Below are 21,698 nucleotides of genomic sequence, written 5' to 3' on the forward strand. Positions count from 1 at the left end.
CCCGTTAGCAACTCACTGGAGACACCATGTCCGGCGCCCTCCGAGGGCAACATGGCGCTTTCCCCCCTTCCTCCTTGCGGAAAGGCGACGAAGGGGCATATAATAAAAGTCGAGACAGTCCTTGATCGTCCTCTCGCTCCGTGCAAAGGCTCGAGGGCTGCTCTCGCAACCCAGCTACGGCCAAACCGTTGACAACGTCAACAAACCAGCCTAAAAACTCGGAACCTGACCATGCACCCAGGCTACAATCAGGTCGCATGAGGGAACAACCAGGCCGGCCAGGGCAGCACGAAAGGCATTAAGACCTCAGAGGAGTCAAACCACTCCTCCGAGGCCTCGGGGGCTACACCCGGCGGGTGCGCTCGCGCGCACCCACCAGAACAAAGTATAACCGAGAAAGGTCGATCCCCTCGCAAAAAAGTACGGCAAAGCCTCCAAGCGAGTACCAACACTCCCTTCGAGGCTCGGGGGCTACTGTCGGGTACCGTAATTAGGGGTACCCCCAACACTCCTAAACACGGCTGGTAACCACCATCAGCACAAGCTGCAGAGACTGATGGGCACGATTCAGGTCAAGGCTTCGTCTACCCAAGGGACGCGATCTCGCCTCGCTCGAGCCCAGCCTCGGGCTGGAACTGTAGTCCCGGACGAAGTTACGTCTCGCCCGAGGGCCTCCTTAGGCAGTGGGCGCACCCTCGGCACGCCCGAGGCCCAACTCGGGCAGGCTTCGTCGAGAAGCAACCTTGGCCAAATCGCCTCTCCAACCGACCGTATCGCAGGCGCATTCAATGCGAGGATCGCCTGACACCTTATCCTGACATGCGTGCCTCAGTCGGCAAGGTCAAAGTGACCGCAGTCACTTCGCCCTTTCGCTGACCGACCTGACAGGAAAACAGCGCTGCTCACCCCGCTCCGACTGTTGTGCCAGCCACCCGGGCAAGGCTGACAACAGCAAGTTCAGCCTCAGGCGCAACAGGAAGCTCCGCCTCACCCGACCTTAGGCATCGGCCTCGGGAGGAGGTCTCCGCCTCGCCCGACCCCAGGGCTCGGCCTCAACCTCGGCCTCGGAAGGTGGTCTCCGCCTCGCCCGACCACAGGGCTCGGCCTCAACCTCGGCCTCGGGAGGAATCGCGTCCTCGCCCGACCCCGGCCTCGGCCTCAGGAGAAGTCTCCGCCTCGCCCGACCTTGGGCTTGGACCGACCGCGCCACGGGGGATACATCATTACCCTACCCCTAGCTAGCTCAGGCTACGGGGGAACAAAACCGGCGTCCCATCTGGCTCGCCCCGGTAACAAGTAATGATGGCTCCCCGCGTGTGTCCATGACGACGGTGGTTCTCAGCCCCCTACGGAAGCAAGGAGACGTCTGCAGGATCCCAGCAGCACCGCCAGCTGTGCTTCTACAGGGCTCAGGCACTTCTCCGACGGCCACGTTATCGCATACGCAGGGCTCAAGCACTTCTCTGACAGCCACGTTGGCATGTACACAGGGCTCAGGCACTTCCCTGCCAGACACGTTAGCGCCTAGCTACACCCCCCATTGTACATCTGGACCCTCTCCTTGCATCTATAAAAGGGAGGTCCAGGGCCTTCATGCGGGAGGGTCACGCGGGAGAACGAGCTAACGAATAGGCTCTCTCTCTCTCTCTCTTGCGAACGCTTGTAACCCCTACTACGAGCACACCCCTCTAGTGCGAGATAATACGAGCCGCGTTTCTCCCTTGTGTTCCATCTCGCGCCAACCCATCTGGGCTGGGACACGCAGCGACAAATTTACTCGTCGGTCCAGGGACCCCCCGGGGTCGAAACGCCGACAATACGTATTTGTCATACTCTCAAATGTACTGCACATATTTTAGTTTTGCTAAACCGGTTGTTTAAAGTATTCAAATGGATAGAGAACCGTTTAAATAAACTCTATATATAGAAGATCCAGCAACGTCCTCTAAATAAATTTAGAAGACCGTTTACAGGACGCTGCTGGAGGAAATATAGGACGACCTTATCCTCTAAATTTAGGGTACATAATCCTTTAGAGATTCTTGTTGAGCTAGTCGAAGTACACTATTCAATACCATGTCTAGTACCATGTCTAGTGTCCGGTAAGTACTTTATCTCTCACGTAATTTACAACCTCATTGGGTATCCTATCTAATACCATACCTAATGGTCCACCAAACATGTTTAATGAGTCTAAGAACTTATCTACAAGCTCTCTGGCTGGCCTGTCCGATACACCATGTCCAATGCACATTAGTGCTTTCACCTATTCTCATTAAGCCATTCCCCTACCTGATGCCCCATATCCAATACGCGCCGAACTCATATGATGCTACTATAGTACCACCGACTCATTTGTTTCCATCAATCTTCGAGTTGATCTTTATTTTTATTTCATTTTTCTCATGGGTTTACCTAACACTAGTTACCACAAGTGTACATTATTTTTAACTACGATCGAATCCTCTGCAGTCACTGCAGCAAAGGGCTATCGTGACTGCAGGTGTGTCCTGGCACCCTCGTCGGCGAGAAATTTGCTATTTTGCCACTCTCAATTTTGGCTGTCTGTTATTATGCCATCCCGTGTCTATGACTAGTGGGACCGTCTGTGTCTATGATTTGTGGGTCCGATGGCATACTGGCGAAGCCCACAAATGATAATGGCAAAATTGCCAATGGCTCGTCGTCGGCCCACCTAAAAGCCTATGCATTTGACTGCAAAGGATCTCAATCCCTTCTAACTATACTGATCAAGTTACTCGTGCACGCGTCCCTTTATAGAACTACCAAAGATCATATCACTACTACAAATATAAAGGTCATATCCCTTTATATAAAAGTCATATCACTACTACAAATATCAAATAACTCCATTGACACTAGAAACTAGCAAATACTTAACCTTTCCGTTCAACCGTTAAAATCCAACAATTGATTAGAGGCACAAAGACCATATAAGCCAATCAATCTATATTATCGTGACCTAACTCATTCTTTCTACGAACACACTTTAGTCATTATAATTCAATAATCTTATATTACTATTAATCACCAAAACTCAACTAGGAGCTAGACGCCTAGACACTTTCACTTTTCATTCTTTTATAGGCGTGGTAGGCATGCCATGCACAAGCCACTCTACCGTCAAACCCTCGATATCATAAATACAGTAATTGAGGACATGATACCCTGCCAAATGGGAATAAAAAAACAATGACACCACCAGAAATACAACCATTCAGTGGACTTGATTTCTTTTCTTTAATTCCACAGCTTCATCTGTTGTTTTCAAGTATAATATGTACAGATTGCCTGAAACAAGGCAACCACAGATACGTCAACCATCTGCTATATATTCCCACCTATAAGATGTACAACAGAACCATTGCGTGCCCAGCCCAGTCTGCCAGCAAATTGACGCACAATGTCAGAAGATGCACAACATACCTTGCAATCCTGAATAATGCCGGATCTTGGACATGTACCATACTTCAGGTCAATACTGATCCAGCACACCTAGATAGCAATGCATGATGGAGAAATATCTAGTTTTTTCTACAAGGGAAGTGCAGGTTCTTCAGCTTTCTTTATCATCACTAGAGCCACCTTTCAATGACTGTGCTTCAAACATAAAGGTAGAACACTCAGAAACCACCTTAAAGTGGACAGTGCAGATGTTTAGAAGAAAGAACTAAACGAATGAAAAACTACTAAATGTGTGTGTGTGTGTGTGTGTGTGTGTGTGTGTGTATTAAAAAAAATAATTACCTTGTACAAGTACTTCTTCCTTAGCTTGATTGCCAAGCGTACACATCTTTTTACATTTATTTTGAGCACATTATCATTGAACATCTAAGAAAAAAACATGAAAATAAATAACTATAACTACCATTACATAGATGCAATGATTAAAATAAAATGGAATAAATTACCACTTGAACTTGCCTTGATCGCATCATCTATTGAGTGAGTCCCTCTTATTATCTTCTGGCGGTTAATTATCAAGATAGCCGCCACACAGAATATAGGAAGTTCATAATCTCCACCCTTTGCTAGCACACTTGCACTTGGATGTGGCATCTGCTGAGGTCTTGCCCATATTGTAGCACCGGACAAGCCACAGAGATGATTTCTTGTACTAGATTTCATTCCAGGGTGGCAAGCTCCACAGATTTCACCATTTCTACTATGGCATTTCCTGGTTCTGGGTTTTCTTCTTGTGGAACTGTTGATCCGATGCACTTCTTTGACTTCAGATGATAAGCCATTGCTCAGATCTACTAGCAATGGTTCTAGGCAGTTCTCTTCTAAATGCCTGACTGCTTCTTCATCAAAATCAGCAGCCCACATCATCTGAACAAGAACACCATTTGTCAAACATAACAAGATTCTGATTCAATAATACAAAAAGGGACAGACCCTGAGGCTCCCACATGAGTAGGTTCTGGAAAAAGGATAAGCCGAGGCAAGCCTTTCCCGCAGATGCGGAGAGGCTGCTTCGAACCCGCGACATGGTGGCTCAGTGAGACAGCTCTCACCACTGCACGAGGTCTACCCTTCTTGATTCAATAATATAATCATCAAAATAAAACAACCATTTTAAAAAGCCATTTCATTGTGGCTATATCTGGTACCAAACATCACATGGTCTCATACAATATCTCCACGTTATACAGTTCAAGTAAATTACCGTAGCTATATTGCTACAAAGCTATATATCTTCTTTTGAACTATTTAGGCATCTTGAAGATTTTAAGTACAAAACTACAATTAAAGATTCACCAAATTTCACCTGCCTGTTTCAAAGAACACTCATGTTAACTTAACGCAACAACTAGTGCAGTAGTTCACTACAAAATGTCCAAAATAAGACGAGTATCTTGAAGAGCCAGACCTCCCACATGATAAGTGATTCCTCAAAGGACAGCTCTCGACGAAAAAGGACTAGCAGCATCCGAAAAGCAAAATGAAGGCTTTCAGCACCAATTGCCGAAAAATGTTCAAATAATTCAGCATCTGTCAGTTCCATTATCTTCCACAATGCTTGCAATTGCTTCATAACTCCTGTTGGTCCCTCCATCTGGAAATTTTCACGCTGAGGAGCAGCAGAGATTTACATTATTCATCATGATTATTAATGTAAATGCCAAATAAATGGACATTGTACTGTAATTTATGTCAGAGGCAAATTACCATCCTTCTCAGTAGCATCTCAAAGCACCAAAAGGCATCTGCATCATCCTCATATATGACAACAAAAGGTGACAGCAGATCACTCATACCTATAATTACTTAGAATTTTAGATACATCAAGAATAATCAAATAATAGTACAAAATAAGGCTCCTCGAAATATGCAAACCTTGACAGTATCCAGTGGAAGGATCAACCCATGCATAAACAGCAAGTATATCAGACATTCTAGCCATATTCCTTGATTCTCCATAGAAATCAAGGTGGCTATCTGTTCTCACCACATCAACCACTGCATCAAAAGTTTTTTTTATCCCTAACTAGAATACAATCACAAGAGACCACTGCAATTGTGTGAATTAAGAATATAAACATACCAATTCGATGCAGTGTCCAAAGCCATTCAGAGACTCTATCTTTGTCAGCTATTGAACCATTTGATTTCATTCCATCAACTAAATCTGATTCTGGTGCATCAGATATCCTCAAGGAATCTATAATTTCTTCACTATAGCCAGTATCGTCTAACCATCTATCATGCTTGTACGCATCTGAGTGAAAGATGGCTGAGTCACTACTGCTAGGTCGAAATATATCATTGGAGAATGTATTTGACTCTATTATGAGATCTATGTTATTATTGATCTGGAAGCTGTGCATGTGTTCATCATGGGGCCTTACTCTATGTTCAGAGACCAAGAAATTGCAAGGATTTTCTTCAACTCCATTGCTATCCCCGTCACCATTTGCGACCAAGTTTGTACCAGTTAGGGAAGGAAAATCGATGAAGGCATCACTGTCATACCTTGGTTCACCAATGACATCACAATCTCCAGAACCTCTAGAGTTATCATTATGTTGATTGAAACCAACTGTTTCAGCTGATTTACTACAAATTTTCCTTTTATGGGGCCGCGTTGTGCAACCAGAACCATAAATCAAATTCGAATTTTCTGCTAAACTGCAAGGCACTTCATGTTCAGCTTGCTGACTTGTGCTGACTTCTCCACCTTCAGTTTCTTTGGGCAAGGTCCTGACATCCATCAGCTTTGATCCAACAGCATATGCAAGCTCACCTGTACCAATGCTTGTATGCATGCTCTGGCATTGCTTAATTAAATAACGATATTTCTCCCTAAATAGAAAGGAAAGAAGCACAATGTTAGAGCCTTCAAGATTTCCAATAATGCACACAGGTGTAGAACCACAAAGGAAAACACTGGTCTCCAAGGTTAAAATCAATACTGCTAATCAAAAGTGGGGACGAGAGAAAGGGAGGTGTTCCAAAAACATTAGGACAATATCACAATAGCAAAGAATATGAATAAAATAGAGTTGTGATAGTTACATCAAATGGGTCAGAGAAGTCAAAAAAAAGTTGAGTGGATTGACAAAATCCAATTTATCCCCTAAAGAGTGTGCATAGGAGGTGTATTAAGGAAAATGGAAGGAGAAATATGAGCAAAATGAGAGTATCTTGGAAACTAGTTCAGGCCTTGTTCGGTTACAAAGGAGGAAATCCCACCATGGATTTAATCTGGGTCTGGATTGGGTGAATCCATACCTCACACTCAATCCTATGGTGGGATTAAATCCATCATTTAATCCATGTATCTCCCAGAGCTAGTTATTATTTTGATCCATGGATTCTAATATAAACTTGTGCAATATCTTCATTGATTTGTTCCATACCTAATGAGCTATGGATAGGATCAATGCCTTCCATAGTTTAAAAAAACTCCCAAACCCTTGAGTTATAATCCATGATGGGTTTCACCAAATAAAAAATTGTGTAGGCTTCGATTATTTTGGGGCATGGATTGTGACATGGATTTAATTCCAATCCATGCTAATCCAGAGCTAGATTGGTGTAACTGAACAAGGCCTCAAAGGGTCAATACTTAATCCAGAGACCACACAAGGATGGTGAGACATCATTTTTTACTACAGTTTCCTATGTTCTGCAGTAGCTGTAAATGTAAGGTGAACACTAATTTGGCACTAAAGCTTATGTTTCATATATAGGTGAACATAAAAATAAGAAGGCTAGGATTTTTTTGTTACAGCAGTTTATTTACCAATATAAAAGTAACCAAACTGATGCCTACCACAAGATTCTTTTTTAGAAAATAAAATGTAAACATCATATTACGAGAAGACAAAAGAGAAAACTTCAAACCTTCGAGCAGCTCTTAGTTTTCCCCTATATTCCGCTGTAGTACTTAAGGTGTAGCAGCCAATAAGAAATTCCCAAACTTCCGCTCGAATAGAAGGATCCACACCCTGCACATCATCAATAGAGATAGAACTTATTACATGGCCATTTTCATGCATTTTTCATAATTCAGCATTCTGTTGATAACAAAAAAAAACACTGATGCAAGTGGCAACACCAATGGGTAGATTTGAGTCAATTTATTAGTTCAATACTTCAATTCTATCCCATATCCCCATTTACTTGCCTTTAAATCCAGATTAGTGCAATTAAATTAGTTTTGAGTTGACCCAATGGCCCAGAGAAAGCAAAAAATGACCTTAGCTACAAAAGAACTGATACTAGTATGTGAATCTAAAGCTTGAAGGACGAAACAACAAAAAGAATATGAAAAGGTAAGTTCCTGAAATAAAGTATATAGTTAACTCACTCCTAAGACAATGAACTTAAGGGCTTTACGGAAACATATAGCCTTCCCGTCACTGTCAAAACACGCGTGCCATCTTTCTGGTTTCAGCATTCTGTTTCCCTGCACGGTTGCGGATAGAAGAAAACATTGTCAATAGTGAAGGAGAGAAGTTAAATGATGTGACATGTGTTGATACTTGCTAATAGTTTCATGTACTCCTGTAGCCAAATTGATGTGACCATTCTTTTATTATGGTTTATAGTTCACCTAGATTATAATTTAATTGGATGATGGATACTATTGTCATCCTCAGCTTTCTGGTTCCAGATTAGTAGTGTTCAAGATGTGCCCTCCTTAAAAATTGCAATTCATATTAAAATATGAATTATAATAAAGGGATGAAGCGAGTGCATCATTGATCCCACAACACTCTATTTGGGGTTACAGATGAATGGGAGAACATCTATAACATCCTAAATAGCAATTCAAATTTAGGAATGATTTTACCCTGCGAGGTATCTTATGCCGCAATAAATGTTGTAAGTGATCAGTGATTCTATAAGCAGCACAAATGCTATTGTAAACAAGGCATGATGTCTCAATAGTGTCATGGAAAAATACTAAATATAGGCAATACAAGTATGAACTCAACGATAAAAAGAAGGTTGTAAGGCTGTCTCCAGCAACGAACCCTAAATAGTCCTGTACTCTAAATTTAGAGGATGAGACGTCCGCTATCGGCTCCAGCAGCAACCTGTAAATGGAACTGTAAAATAGCGGACGACTTTGACGAGCGCTAAAGCCAGAGCGTACTTGTTCATCCGCTATCCTGCTCTCACATGCAGTCCAGCCTCTTCCTCTCTCTACTTTTTCTCCTGCGCTTGTCAGATGCCGTGCAGATGCCATGCAAATTTGTCTGCTATTGCTTGGTTGTAGTCGGTTTTAAAAATTAATTAGTCTCTAATTAATTCTTGGATCACATGAATGATTTTTTGTTTCCGTGCGTATGATAGGAAATACATAATACATTTTTTTGTAAATAATATGATCGATGAGTAATTTGTATATAAAATGAAAATGTATTGTAAGAAGTATTTTTATTTCGCAACATAAGTTAATTAATTTTTTATAAGTGACATGTAAAAATAATGTGTATTATAAAATCCGGTACACTATAGATATAGAGGACCGAATTTAGGGGACGTTGTTGGAGATGAAAAAGATATAGAGAATAGAATCTTTTAGAGCGTGCTGTATAGGACAGAGAATATTCCTTTAGGGGATAGAATTTAGGGGACGTTGCTGGAGATAGTCTAAACCCTGCTACTCTAGGCACCATCTATACCATGCGCACTGATTACCAAATAGTAACAATGAGCTATCACTATGCAAGATGTGATTAGTGCCATGTCATTAAAGGAATGTGACCAATACATTCCTTGCCGAGAATGATCATCACACAAGGCTTACAAGCGGTGTAGTGGCACCGGTTGGGGGTGTCAGCCAATGTCACTGACAAGGGAGCAACAGATACATTGGCATTGTCACCGGCATGGAGTATTGATACCTATCAAGCAATCCATAGTATATAGTACTACTACTAAACAGCAGAACTAATTTACTATAAGGGTCAATAGCAACCTTAACTGGGGAGGGATTGAGGCAGGGGTCGCTGATGTCACGAACAAGGGAGCCCACCCCGCGGTGGAGGCTGGCCATGGCGCCGCCCGGGCGGCCGCCGGCGCCGCACATCCACTTAATGTAGTCCCCGCCGGCGCCATCGTAGCTGGACTTCACTTGGGGCATCGGGGTTCCAGTAACTCTAAAAGCCTCCGGACAGCCAAACCGCGCCCGGCACCTCGGCTAAACTGATCTTGAGCGCTGAAGACGAAGGCGAAGCGAATCGAACCCAAGCAGGATTGTTTGGATTGCCGGGCGGCGCACCAAAGTAAGCAAATCCGCAACCAACTCTGAATGGTGAGAGAAGAAGATTTAGATTAGGTTGCGAGAAAGCCAGTCCCTAGTGCAATCCGTCCAAGCAACCTCGAGGGGCGGTTACCGACACGAGAAGGAAGAGATCGTGGCAAGTGCGGGTGGATGGATCTCCACTCCACGCCAGTCCAGGCGCAGCAGAGGGCAGCGACGAAGTAGAGGACGGGGATGCCTCCCCACAAGAGAAGGCTGTAGCTCAAAGCCCCGGTTAGCTGTATAATAACCGCGTGGTCCGCGCCGCAGGCGGCAAGGTCGCCGACGACGCCGCACGACTGATTATAGCGGCGTAGAATAGAATCGCGGGGAGGGGCAAGAGAGAGAAGACGGAGAGGAAAACCCTCGTGTCGAGTCGAGTCGAGTCCCCCTCGGACTCGCAGAATTCCGGTTTTGTCCCTATGTCCACGGCATAACAATGGTGCAGAGGTTAGTGGGTGTAGGGGGGTTTATGTCATGAACAGATCCACACAGCACCCATGGTACGGTTCGGCCAGATTGGTCTGGCCGTCTGGCTGGTCCGAGCGCGTGGTTCACTTCTCGCTGTCGTTGGGAGTTTTTTTTTCTTTTTGAAAAAGACGCGACAGATAGTTAGGAACTACTATCCGCAACGATTTCTCTATGTCGGTCTCTAAATTTTATATCATCCTCTCAAATTCAGTCCTCCTAAAGCTCCCGCAGCTTCCCTCTAAATTCATCCCTCTACACAATGCACTATATTTCTAATACCTTTTAAAATATATTTTTCACATATATTTGTTATAGTCTGAAATGGTGTGTACATATTGATATTGGTTTTCTTTTTAATTCATAGTTTAGAGTATAAAAAAATTAAGGGGAAAACAACACCTTAAGGGCTAGTTTGGGTACTCTAGTATTGAAGTGGTTTTGAAGGATCGAAGAGTGTATAAATCCCTAATAGATCAAAAACTCCCACAATACATCTGAATCCACTCTAATCCCTTTTATTAATAGAGTACCCAAACTAGACCTAAAGGTTGGTTTAATGACAAGTAAATTGCATGGGTCATCACTTACTATTCAATTGAGGAGGGCATACTCCTAAATTTAGCTAAATTTAGGATATTCTTTATGACCAATTGATGCGACTTTAGTATGGCCCTAGAGCTTTAGGTTCTTTTGAGGTTTTGTGGTTAAATATAAAGTATATAAGTTATGTTAGTCTACATATTATCATATTAGAACATGGTCAAAATGACAAAATTATGTTTATCATATATATAGACATATATTATATTTAAAATTCTATATCGACGAACAAACATGGTATGTGCGAGAAGTATCTATAACCTGCATTGAATCATGGCACAAAAGAAGTGCCTCGGTGCGGGTTTCATCTGCTCTTCCAACGGTTGAGAATCATTATGTCTTCCTTTTCGTTCTCTATAAAACTCTTATCTTCCGTCTTTTATTAATATTGTTGTGAATTGCTATTTTTATGAACTGTCAATCTATTTAATGTCCACTAGTACAATACATGTATATTGCGACGGCATACCAATGTATAGTGTAACAGGCGAGAAGATATGAGTTGAAAAAAAATCACGTGCCCCTTTTTATAACTCGATTAACCGCTCATCCTTCTTCAGCTAGCAAAGTGATACTATATAGGAGTGTTGTGTTGTGTTGCGTTGTGTTGTGTGTGACTTTTTTATCGGGTTAGGCTTAAGTGTTTTCAAGTGAAATCTAGTAGGTAACAACCCACGTCATTTGATGATGCACGACAATGGTGGCATGTGGAAACTAGTGCTTTATAGGAGTATTAGCAAAGTATTTGTACGTTGCTATGTTTTTTATTTATGCTTAAGTATAGTATATAAAATTCAAAGAAATATGTGTTGTGTTAGCTAGGTAAGTGTGGATAAGTTTGGAGCTAAAAATTATGGTTCGAATCTTTATTTATATATAATTTTATCTTTTTATCATTCAAATGCAGGGGGCACAATAACAGTGGACGTCAAACATAAAAACTGGTGTTACATATAATGTTTTATATAGTAGAGAATGACACTTTCACTAAGATCGGTCCAATCATATATACTTTGCAATTGTCTACCGCTCAATTCTTATTATGCTCCATTTGCATATCGATAATTAGAGGACGTGGAATTGAATTGGGTTCAATTACAAATCAGTCATGGTATTGAAATGAGTTGCAATTTCAATTCTGTTGTTTGGATGTCACTGAATTGGAGTTTCGGATTGTGTTCCTTGTGCAACCAAATAATAGAATTCTAGAAAGCCTATTCCAATTTATAATTCTATGCTTCAATATCTACATCCAAACAAGGTTATATACTTTTTGTGGCAACAGTATTCAGATACTATACTACTCGAATTTTGTTTTGACTTTGGACCCATGCTATGAACATAAATGTATGTGCAAAGTAAAAAATTAATAAACTATTTGTATACATAGACAAGAACTATTATAAATCAAGTTTGCTATACAATTGCTATATAATTAGGCCACCAAGAATTATTAAAAATTCTTTAAAAATAATATAGATCTACTTTACTATTTACTCTACTAATATATCAAATCTTAAATTCTAACTCATCTTATATTAGCAGATATAAAAGGAGATATTATATCCAATATATAATTAAAAAATTAAAACTTTATTTTTTATATCTCAACATATAACGAACTTGAACTATTTGTGCCGTAAATAATAAAACACATCTATAAATATTTTGAGACTTTTTTTTGACTTTTGATGGTTTGGTTTCACAACGATTATACAAAAAGATAGATTCCATGACAGTTTTTTCTATTAATATATATACATGGAAAGACAACAAAAATCCAAGCACCATGAGTATCCGGATCGGACATATTTCCAGGCTCACGTAAAAGACTTCACGGACATGTGTCATCAGCCGTGCAAATTAAGGCATACCCATAACATGCTCATTTCTATCCAGGTGAAAAATTGCAGTGTACGAACGTCCATTAGACGTGCGTCCAGGTCATTATCAGGAGGGGAGAACGGCGCAGAAATGGATATGCACACTAGCTGCTCCCTTCTGTCACGCCTTGTCGTGCTTGCCATATGCCAACATTCAGATGCATAACGCTGCCATACATCATCCTCGTTCCATCATGTGACACTTGTTTGAGATGCATAATGCTGTGATAGCGACACGCAAAAAAAATGCATATAACATATATTCAGCTGATTCAGCCAACTGACTTTGTTTGACTTCAAAGATTCAAGGACAAGTTGTTTACAATTACCAATCAAATCAGCCTGAATCGTATAGACAATTCAGAGGTGTAATCATTTTGTTAATGGAAAGCAATTGGGAGAGTCATGGATATTTCTCACACGCCTGATTAGTTCCGGTCATAGAGGCAAAAGGATAGCGTGAGCATGGGCCAAATGATACCAATTGGAGCACACTAATGGTGCCCACGCATCTTATTCCAGATACATTTATTATGCTGTTTAAAGTGACGGCTCCGTCATGGCTCAGGCTGCATGTTCTCGCATTCTTCTCTTATGGACTGATAGAGGACAGATGAAAGGTACCTCTCGCCAAAACTCGGAAACACAACCTGAACCAAAACAATGTGAGAACATAAATTTATAATCTAGCCAGGTGTCAACATCCATACTTCAGGTAATGTTAGTAATCACAAAAGGGTTATAGAAGAGGCATTTCTGCACTTGCCACTATCAACTTTCCAGCATTTTCTGGTCTTTTCGCAACCTTTATGGCAGCGGCAGCAGCTGCTCCAGAGGAGATTCCAACCTACAACAGTATTCACTCATCTTTATATGGCACCAGATTTTTTCTGTTTCATTTCAAAAGAAAAATTGATGCTCTTGGCTGAAACAAAGCTACCGAACGAGACATTACTTGAAGATGGCTGTTATGGATGGCCGTGTGCTACAGTACCCACGGTGATACAGTAGGTACTGTCCAAAAGGTGGGGGCTGCGCTGGTTAGAGGGCGACGGCTAGGGTTAGGGACGCTAGGGACGCTGGCCGCAGGGATTTTCTCACGGACGGCAAGAGAGAAGGGATTTCCTTCTAATCTCTTGTTTACCTTCAATTGATACAATTCCTCTCCATATATAGAGAGGGTTACTTGATCTCTAAGCACTAGATCTAATCTTATCGCTAATTCTAATATTATCCAAAACTAGTCTTATCTTTATGTAACCAACCTGAGGGTGTGCTACAGTACCACCGCCACTGTAGCGAGCCCTCTTGGGCCCTGACAATACACCCCTCTAACCCTCTTGGACAAGCAGGTCGTCCTCGAGCTGCAACCTAACGATGACTCCGCTAGACACAAACCCGACATCTAAAAATAAGTCTTTTACATCTCGGCTTATTTTATTATTATGAATCTGAATTAGACCACGACTCTTTATTTTTGACCCTTTAAGATAAGGTGGACACCCTCCGTGCATGGACCTGCACGTGTGCAGCCACCTGGATTCCATGGACACCATCTGGACTAAAGGGGAGCACATGGATGGCCAACTGGAATAGGTCGCAACAATGACCAGCGCAGGCGCCCTCGTGGCGGCCGGTAGTGGAATGTGGTGGCGCTAAGCAGTGCACCCTTGCCGATGACAAGGAGGGGAGCGCCTTCCCTACCGTCGTTGTCGTAAAGTTAGACTTCATCGCCTGCGAGACACGCACCATGCTCGCACTTGGAGACAGCAGGCCTGCGCGGCTACTGATGGCCGTCCGACAGGGCGAGGTCGCGCCCCTGTGTGCAGAGGTCAACCGCCACCAAGGTTGCCTCGAGTATCTGCCGGCGCACACCCTACAGCTGCCAACGCACTAGGAGGCCACGTGCCACAGCTTGCAGCAGCACCGTCGCTGACACCTTGCAGGCACTCGCCCGCACAATCGCCTTCCTCTCCGTGAGCTGCTGCAAGGTTGATGGGTCGACTGGGCGCCGCCGCTTGAAGATGGGGCACTTCCTTGCCGGCGCGCTAGGCAGCGTGCCGCCGCCTATAGCTGCGTCGTCGATGCCCGGATGCCATCCACACCCCTATAGAAGACGTCATCGCAGTGCTGTTGTGGCGGCACAGACATGGGGGCAGTGAATGATGGGGTCGATGAAGGAGACGTTGCCATCGTGAATTTCGGCGCCACCATTGATGAGAGGGCGTACGATGGAATTGACGATGGTGATGGTGGCATGGAGATGAGGTAAAGGGGTAGGCCACCCTAAGGGATGATTGTGCCTGATGTCACAATCTGTGTTAGCGGCAAAGACATGGTGTACCAGGCCCCCCCCATGCCATGGCGTATGATGGAATAGGGGAAGGCGACGGTGGCATGTGCAACAAATGAATGGGCAGGCATGGTGTCACCGGGCGCTAGTACGCGGCATGCCATATGATGCCAGCGGCAGTGGCTGATGCTGCGAAGGAAGAAGGGCGGCTGCCAATGTCGCCTGCATGGTTGCCACGGATCGTGTGAGCTCATGGACGGCTGCTGCCAAGGACTCTCGCGTGAGGGGAGGTGGAGGTGCCATGGATGAGGATGTGACGGGTCTGGGCACCGACGGTGTGGAAATTGGCAGCGTGGCGGAGAAGGCCGACGACTGGATGGTGGTGGACAAAGGGCCTGACATATCCGATACCAGATTGTTATAAATGGTTGTGGTGCTACAGTACCCACGGTGCCATAGTGTCGCGGGTGCTGTTCACAAGGTGGGGGTTGTGCGGGTTAGAGGGTGACAGCTAGGGTTAGAGGGCGACGACTAGGGTTAGGGGGCTGGGGAGGCCGGTCACAGGGATTTCCCCACGGCCGACAAGGGAGAAGGGATTTCTAGTTCTAATCTCTTGCTTAACTTCAATTAATACAATCTCTCTCCTTATATAGAGAGGGTTACTTGACCTCTAATCACTAGATCTAATCTTATCGCGGTACTGTAGCGGGCCCTCTTGGGCCCTGGCAATGGCTCTGTTAGTTCCTAAGTTCATATAATGTCACAGATCTTGCTAGTCAATTCCAACTGTTCTACTTTGTGTTTGTTTTTAATATAACAGTGAAAATTGACAAGAGAACCCTATAGTTTTAACAAAATATCAGGTTTGAGCAAGTTAACCATTAAAAATACTGTTTTTAAATAAACACATAAGGTAAGGCTAAAAAATGGTGCCCATAAATTGATTCAATCCACATATTTGAGAAGCGAGTGCATGCACTTAAATTCAACACAAGGAGAAGAAGGACATTAGCAGGCCTGTGTTGCCTGCACCTAAAAATATGAATGCTTGTGAATCAGGGATGATGCCTCAAAAAATCAATGATATGTCAAAACAATGTCCTAGGCACAATACAAAAAGAAGCAACATTTCAAAATTATAATACCAGTAATCCTTCCTGAACAGCCAACTGTTTTGCTGTCTCAACAGCTTCATCACTTGATATCTGCAACATAAACAGTAAGGTATAAACGACTAGAAGTAAAGAGGAACAAACATAACCTTGTAACAATCCACACAACTCTTCTGTACAAGGCAGAGTGAAAGGATAGGATTGTTACCCTACCCCAAGGGAAGAACCATAACAATGTAGTTAGCTTAGGCGAGTATACTTCTGTAAATACTGTTCTACGGCATATGCAGATATAGTGCAATATCAGAAACGGATAAGTTGATTTTGACAAGAAAATTAACTCTGTTTCGTTCTTTTGCATTAAAAAACGTTCAAGAAAAGAAAAGATAAGAAAAGAAAAATGTCAGATTATACACAACAAATATAACATTGGTTTAAGCTCATACCTCAATTACTTCATCAAGAATATCGCTATCCAAGTTCCTTGGAACAAATCCTGCACCAATTCCCTGAATCTTATGTGGACCTACAAAAGTGGATAAACAGATACAATTTGTAAGTAAAGAACCAAAAGTTTGACAGCTATTAAAAAACAATACTCACAAACATACCAGGTTTTCCACCGGAGAGTATGTTACTTTCAGAAGGCTCAATACCAATAACCTAAATACATGTGACCATATATAATGATAAGGACTACAAAGCACATATAATAGCGGAGATTTTACTGAGTGAAATGTAAAGAAACCTTAATTCCAGAATTTTTCTCCTTGAGGAAACGGCCAGCACCAGATATTGTCCCACCTGTTCCAATTCCGCCAATGAGTATATCCACCTTCCCCTTTGAATCCTCCCAGATCTCTGGGCCAGTGGTCTCATAATGTACCTGTTTTTGAAAACAAATGAAGACAAACAATGGGCAGGCAGGTTAGAAACAGAGTGCACATATAGGTAGAGCCAGACGGTGGTTCTCATCATTACCTTAGGGTTGGCAGGGTTATCAAACTGTTGAAGCATGTAAGAATTGGGTGTCTTATTTAAAATCTCTGTAGCCTTATCTACGGCCCCTTTCATCCCTTTTGCAGCATCAGTAAGGACAAGTTCAGCACCAAAAGCTCTGAGTAGGACTCTTCTCTCCATGCTCATTGATGAAGGCATTGTTAATATCAACTTATATCCTTTGGAAGCAGCAATAAAGGCAAGACCAATGCCTGTATTTCCACTTGTTGCTTCCACTAAAACACTCTGAGAAGAAACATAGGACAGGAAAACAAGTCATCCAGAGTACAAGGAAAGGCAGAATGAGAGGCTGTTGTCATGATCCTATTTTCAACAGTGATCAGAAACATCACTGAGGCACCTGTGGCTAGCTCTATACACCAATTCCACATTGGACATGTGTCTTCACATTTGGTCAGTACTCTTGTTTCAATGATGAGTATAAAATATTTCGACAATTCTACTCATATCAGTATAACTAAGCAAGGAAATATGTGAATGAAGCCAAAATGTGCCTATGCTTACAAATCACCTTTCCAGGAGTAATCAAGCCCTTCTGTTCAGCATCATTTATCATACTGTACCCTATCCTGAAACCAAATGGGTTTGGAAGTGTTTAGTTATAGCAAAAGATTGGCTTCCAATAGGAGAGGACGACAAAAGGATACCTGTCCTTGACGCTACAACAGGGCTCCATAATCTCAAGCTTAGCAGCAACATTGGCGACAGAGCCCTTGACGACATTGTTGAGATATACCATTGGTGTCTTGCCGATGAGCTGCAATTGGACAGTCAATCGTCAGAACAAAATTTTGATGTACCCTTCTTATTGCTACATGTGTGGCATCTAATGGTCAAAATTTTGAGCTGCAATTTTGATGTACATGTGTGGCATCTACAGGGTGCCACCGCCCGTGTCAGTCAGCGTGAAGTACCGTGGACCGTGCCAGTTGCCATCATCATGCTCGTGTCCCCTAGAGTGCCTTGGACTTCCAAGAGTTCTCTGTCACAGCATCGATCACATCGCACTCCAGCAGCAGCTCATCCAAGTGACACGCCCAGGCCAAGGCAGCGATCTCCTCCATCTCTAGCGCGGCAGCCGTGGTCGTCACCACCGTGGCGCCGTGAGTCGCAATCGTGTCACCAAGCTTTACATCAGCATCAAAGTGTGTGCTCTAAAACCATGTCAACTCACTCTGTTCATTTAATTTCTTGTTTATCTTGCAGATTTTGGATTAGTCTGTTTGTTGCAGATAGGCTTAGTAACTTAATTCCAATTGAAATTCCACTGACTGAACATTGTCAATATATTTACTGAATTCAAACTAATTCTGAAGTTTTGCTAAATTGAACCTAACTGATTATTCCATGAACACTCACACAATTGAATATTATGTGGACTGAAATTTTGCCAGATAATATCTTAACCCCAATAAGGTTAGGTTGAAAGTTGAATTGTTCTCATAGCACCACAAAGTAATGATAGTTTAAGCTCATTTCACAAGTGTATTGAAAGATAAACAGACATGACTGCAAATAAACATTCTTAGTTCGTACCCCTATATAATTTACTAGAGCGTTGTGGTCTCTTCACAGAACAATGAGCTGATAGAGCCATTTGTGCATTTTTCTGATGTACTCAATAGGGAGACAGCTAGCTTCAGTTGGTAGCAACAGTGAAATAATTCATCTGAACAGAAAGAGCATTTCCTATAACTACAGTTCTGAAGGATAGCTTCAGTTGTAGGGATGTTGATTTCGAATGCTACTAAGTTAGTATAGTGAACATTAGATCAAAACAGCCTGCAGCTGTGTGAGTTTAAAATATGTTAGCAAGGTTGCCAGAGCTCAAAAAGGGGCCGCACAAGTTTCATTCTAGGATCAGGAGCTACATGGATTTGCAACTGCAAAATCAATTCCTTTTATTAGGTGTCATTCAAATAGGAACACTACAAATTATTGTGGTATATGACTGGGAAATCATTTATCCAACAAATCAGACTACTGCACATGAGCCTTAGGCATGGTGATTTTAATGGACTGTTCTATTAGCATATGATTACTTTTGATCACTTGCTTTCTTTTAGATCAAATCTACACGTGCCTTAGCCAAAGTCGTGCCGTCGACTTGATGCTATATATCTCCATAAGATACCTACCTCCCTAAGTCTGTCCCAAGATGCGGTCGATCTTGGCGTTCATCTCACAGGATCGAACAGGGTGCTGACATGGAAGTCATTGATACCAAATTGATGTGGTGCTAGCGATATGAAAAGCAAAGGGGAGAATGAAGGAAAGATGGGACTAAGCTTGAGTGCAGAGGGCAGCGAGGCAATAGTGTGGTGCTGTGGTGGTTTCAGCGCCGGTGACCACTGCTGAATCGCCGGCAACCACCGTCGAAAAGAAACCCACCCACCTAGGGAGGTTTATTCCTTCTTCGATAATCCAATTACATTCCTAAGGTTCCCTTTATATACTAGGTGCACTTTCCTAACAAACTCAAATCAATCTCCTAAATATCATCCATCTATTCCTCTTTCTAAAACAGGCCAACCTCCACATTTGGGCCTTGCTGGACGCCTAGGCCAGCGCCTGTACTAGCGCCCTATCAAGGCGTCCACAACACATTGTGTGTAGCCATGTTTACTAGGTCTATGATTTTTCTTTTAAGTTAATTTTGTGTTTATGAAGTTACCACCTTGCTTTATCATGTTTGAAAACTACTGCGATTACTAAAATCCTGTCAAGATGCAGCATGTGGTGTTTATGTGATCTCTTTAGTGCCATCGAAGTGGCACTGTGGCTGCAGATGAAGACCTTGAGCACTATCATGTAGTGATGTGATGCTAAGGTAGGAGCATGGCAAGCCATCTCTAACGTTCTCTAGTGTCTGGTGGTCACAAATTTATAACGGCTATCCAACGTTTGTGCTATTAGTGATAACACCTGCATACCTTACCACTCAGCCTTCAGTGCCCTCGAGATGTTTCATAAAATGGACATGCAATGTATGTGTGTATTTTGGGGGGGGGGGGGGGGGGGGGGGGGGGGGGGGGTGCATACACAGTGGCACCGTACCCATGTGTGACGGCACATTGACGTTCTTTGGCAAATAATGTCTTTTGGATTTTATTGCGTTGAAAATTTGTTTCGTTCCTGTGGCAACGCACGGGCAAAAAAATAGTGAATCATGCAGGCGCTGAAGATTGTATGTAACCTGGCTGACGTGGTTGGCGATGTTGAGGCCCTCGACCTCGGCGGCTACGGCGCGGCACCGCGAGGAAGAGGAGCCGGTGTGCGCGAGGTGGCCATGGCCACGGCCGTCCGGGTGGGGCCTGAGGACGAGCGTCGAGGCGGGGGTTCCGCGGGCGAGCGACGGATACGGCACGAGCCGCTGCGCTCGGCTCGGGAAGGGGCCGAATCGGGCGCCCGAGGCGGCGGCGGCGGATGAGGGCGACGACCACGACGACATCCTTGTCGGCGTGCGGTAAAGGTGACTGTGACTCGCGGCCTCGGGGGCTATGGTAGGCTGCAGTGTTTTAGTTTTGGGGTCAAGTAGAATAGCGGAGTGTAGTGGACCGGGGTGGCTGCAGCGTTGAGTGTTCCGTTATTGGGTCAAGTCAAATGGCCCTTTCGCTAGCGACCGGCCGGGCACAAATATCCTTTGGATGACAATAGGTACTCCAAACCACATATTCGGTTGGTAAAAACTCGATTAAAACAAGAATATGACAAATTTTAATGTCTATGAATATTTTATTGAATCATTTACTATACCTATGGTATATGTGGTTATGTATATATTCTCTTATATCCCATACCCGCTACTCGATAAAAACACATCAACATATGTCATGTGAGCTCAGAATATTAAGTATCCTATATAAAAATAAATGCCAAAACCCTAGCCCTAAATTCAATAGCTTACATGTCTTAAATATTAAGTATTATGTACTAAACAATTAGATAATTATCCTAATGTTGTATGTCATCATTGAAAACTCTATTTTGGGCTATGAATGCTATATTTTATATGATTGGATGGCATGATGCTACTATTTAATGTTAAATGTTGCTGAATTTATGATAAAATTATGTTGAGTTCGATAAATTTGTCATGTTGGACACAAAGTTAACATGCTATTTTAGTATCTTTCATTATTGGTGAGGTATGTGGCTTCAATATTTTATATTTGGTAATTTTGCGATTAAAATAATCATGTATACAAGAATGTCTTAGGTATGGGTATTTGATGGATATCCACTACCCGATGGTGGGTGTCGGGTACCATAATTAGGGATACCCCCAATGCTCCTTAATCCGGCTGGAAAACATCTTCAGAACAAACCATACACGGCTGATAAAGTGCGGTTCAAGTCAAGGCCACGTCTGCCGAGGGACGCGACCTCATCCGAGCCCAGCCTCGGGCGGGAACAGTAGTCCCGGACGGATTCACGCCTCGCCCGAGGGTCCCTCAGTCAGCAGACGCACCCTCGGCTCGCCCGAAGCCCAGCTCGGGCAGACTTTGTCGTGCAGCGACCTTGGCCAAATCACCTTA

The 21,698-nt window shown here is 43.2% G+C and overlaps 2 protein-coding genes across 18 annotated transcripts; both read right to left on the minus strand.

Annotated features, from left to right (window-relative positions):
* Positions 1-2,849: 2,849 nt before the first annotated feature.
* On the minus strand, positions 2,850-10,412 carry LOC103649936 (small G protein signaling modulator 1). Of its 15 annotated transcripts, none has more exons than XR_004857105.1 (12): positions 9,880-10,412; positions 9,458-9,786; positions 7,838-7,936; positions 7,372-7,475; positions 5,570-6,327; positions 5,362-5,484; positions 5,194-5,282; positions 4,895-5,095; positions 3,946-4,353; positions 3,769-3,852; positions 3,448-3,616; positions 2,850-3,312 (listed from the first exon to the last, which is right to left on the minus strand). XR_004857105.1 is itself a non-coding variant. In XM_035966181.1 (11 exons), exons 2-11 carry the CDS (start codon positions 9,620-9,622, stop codon positions 3,610-3,612), a joined length of 2,043 nt encoding a protein of 680 aa, XP_035822074.1. In that variant the 5' UTR covers positions 9,623-9,786; positions 9,876-10,220; the 3' UTR covers positions 2,850-3,609. The 15 variants fall into 15 exon arrangements, 5 of the variants coding, with proteins under 5 accessions (XP_035822074.1, XP_035822075.1, XP_035822072.1 ...); XR_004857106.1 differs by having other exon boundaries at positions 9,464-9,786; positions 9,876-10,220; XR_004857112.1 differs by having other exon boundaries at positions 3,933-4,353; positions 9,464-9,786; positions 9,876-10,220.
* A 2,105-nt stretch (positions 10,413-12,517) lies between these two features.
* On the minus strand, positions 12,518-20,727 carry LOC100272829 (Cysteine synthase mitochondrial). Of its 3 annotated transcripts, none has more exons than NM_001147282.1 (10): positions 20,357-20,626; positions 17,808-17,917; positions 17,672-17,729; positions 17,122-17,385; positions 16,889-17,026; positions 16,752-16,803; positions 16,587-16,666; positions 16,174-16,233; positions 13,502-13,582; positions 12,518-13,385 (listed from the first exon to the last, which is right to left on the minus strand). In NM_001147282.1, the coding sequence occupies exons 1-10, from the start codon at positions 20,609-20,611 to the stop codon at positions 13,293-13,295; spliced, it is 1,191 nt and encodes a 396-aa protein (NP_001140754.1). In that variant the 5' UTR covers positions 20,612-20,626; the 3' UTR covers positions 12,518-13,292. The 3 variants fall into 3 exon arrangements, with proteins under 3 accessions (NP_001140754.1, XP_020405140.1, XP_020405139.1); XM_020549551.3 differs by lacking the exon at positions 20,357-20,626 and adding an exon at positions 18,075-18,309 and having other exon boundaries at positions 12,967-13,385; XM_020549550.3 differs by lacking the exon at positions 13,502-13,582 and having other exon boundaries at positions 13,007-13,385; positions 20,357-20,727.
* Positions 20,728-21,698: the final 971 nt, after the last annotated feature.

This window comes from Zea mays, chromosome 3 (assembly GCF_902167145.1).
Source record: "Zea mays cultivar B73 chromosome 3, Zm-B73-REFERENCE-NAM-5.0, whole genome shotgun sequence".
Classification (NCBI taxonomy): domain Eukaryota; kingdom Viridiplantae; phylum Streptophyta; class Magnoliopsida; order Poales; family Poaceae; genus Zea; species Zea mays.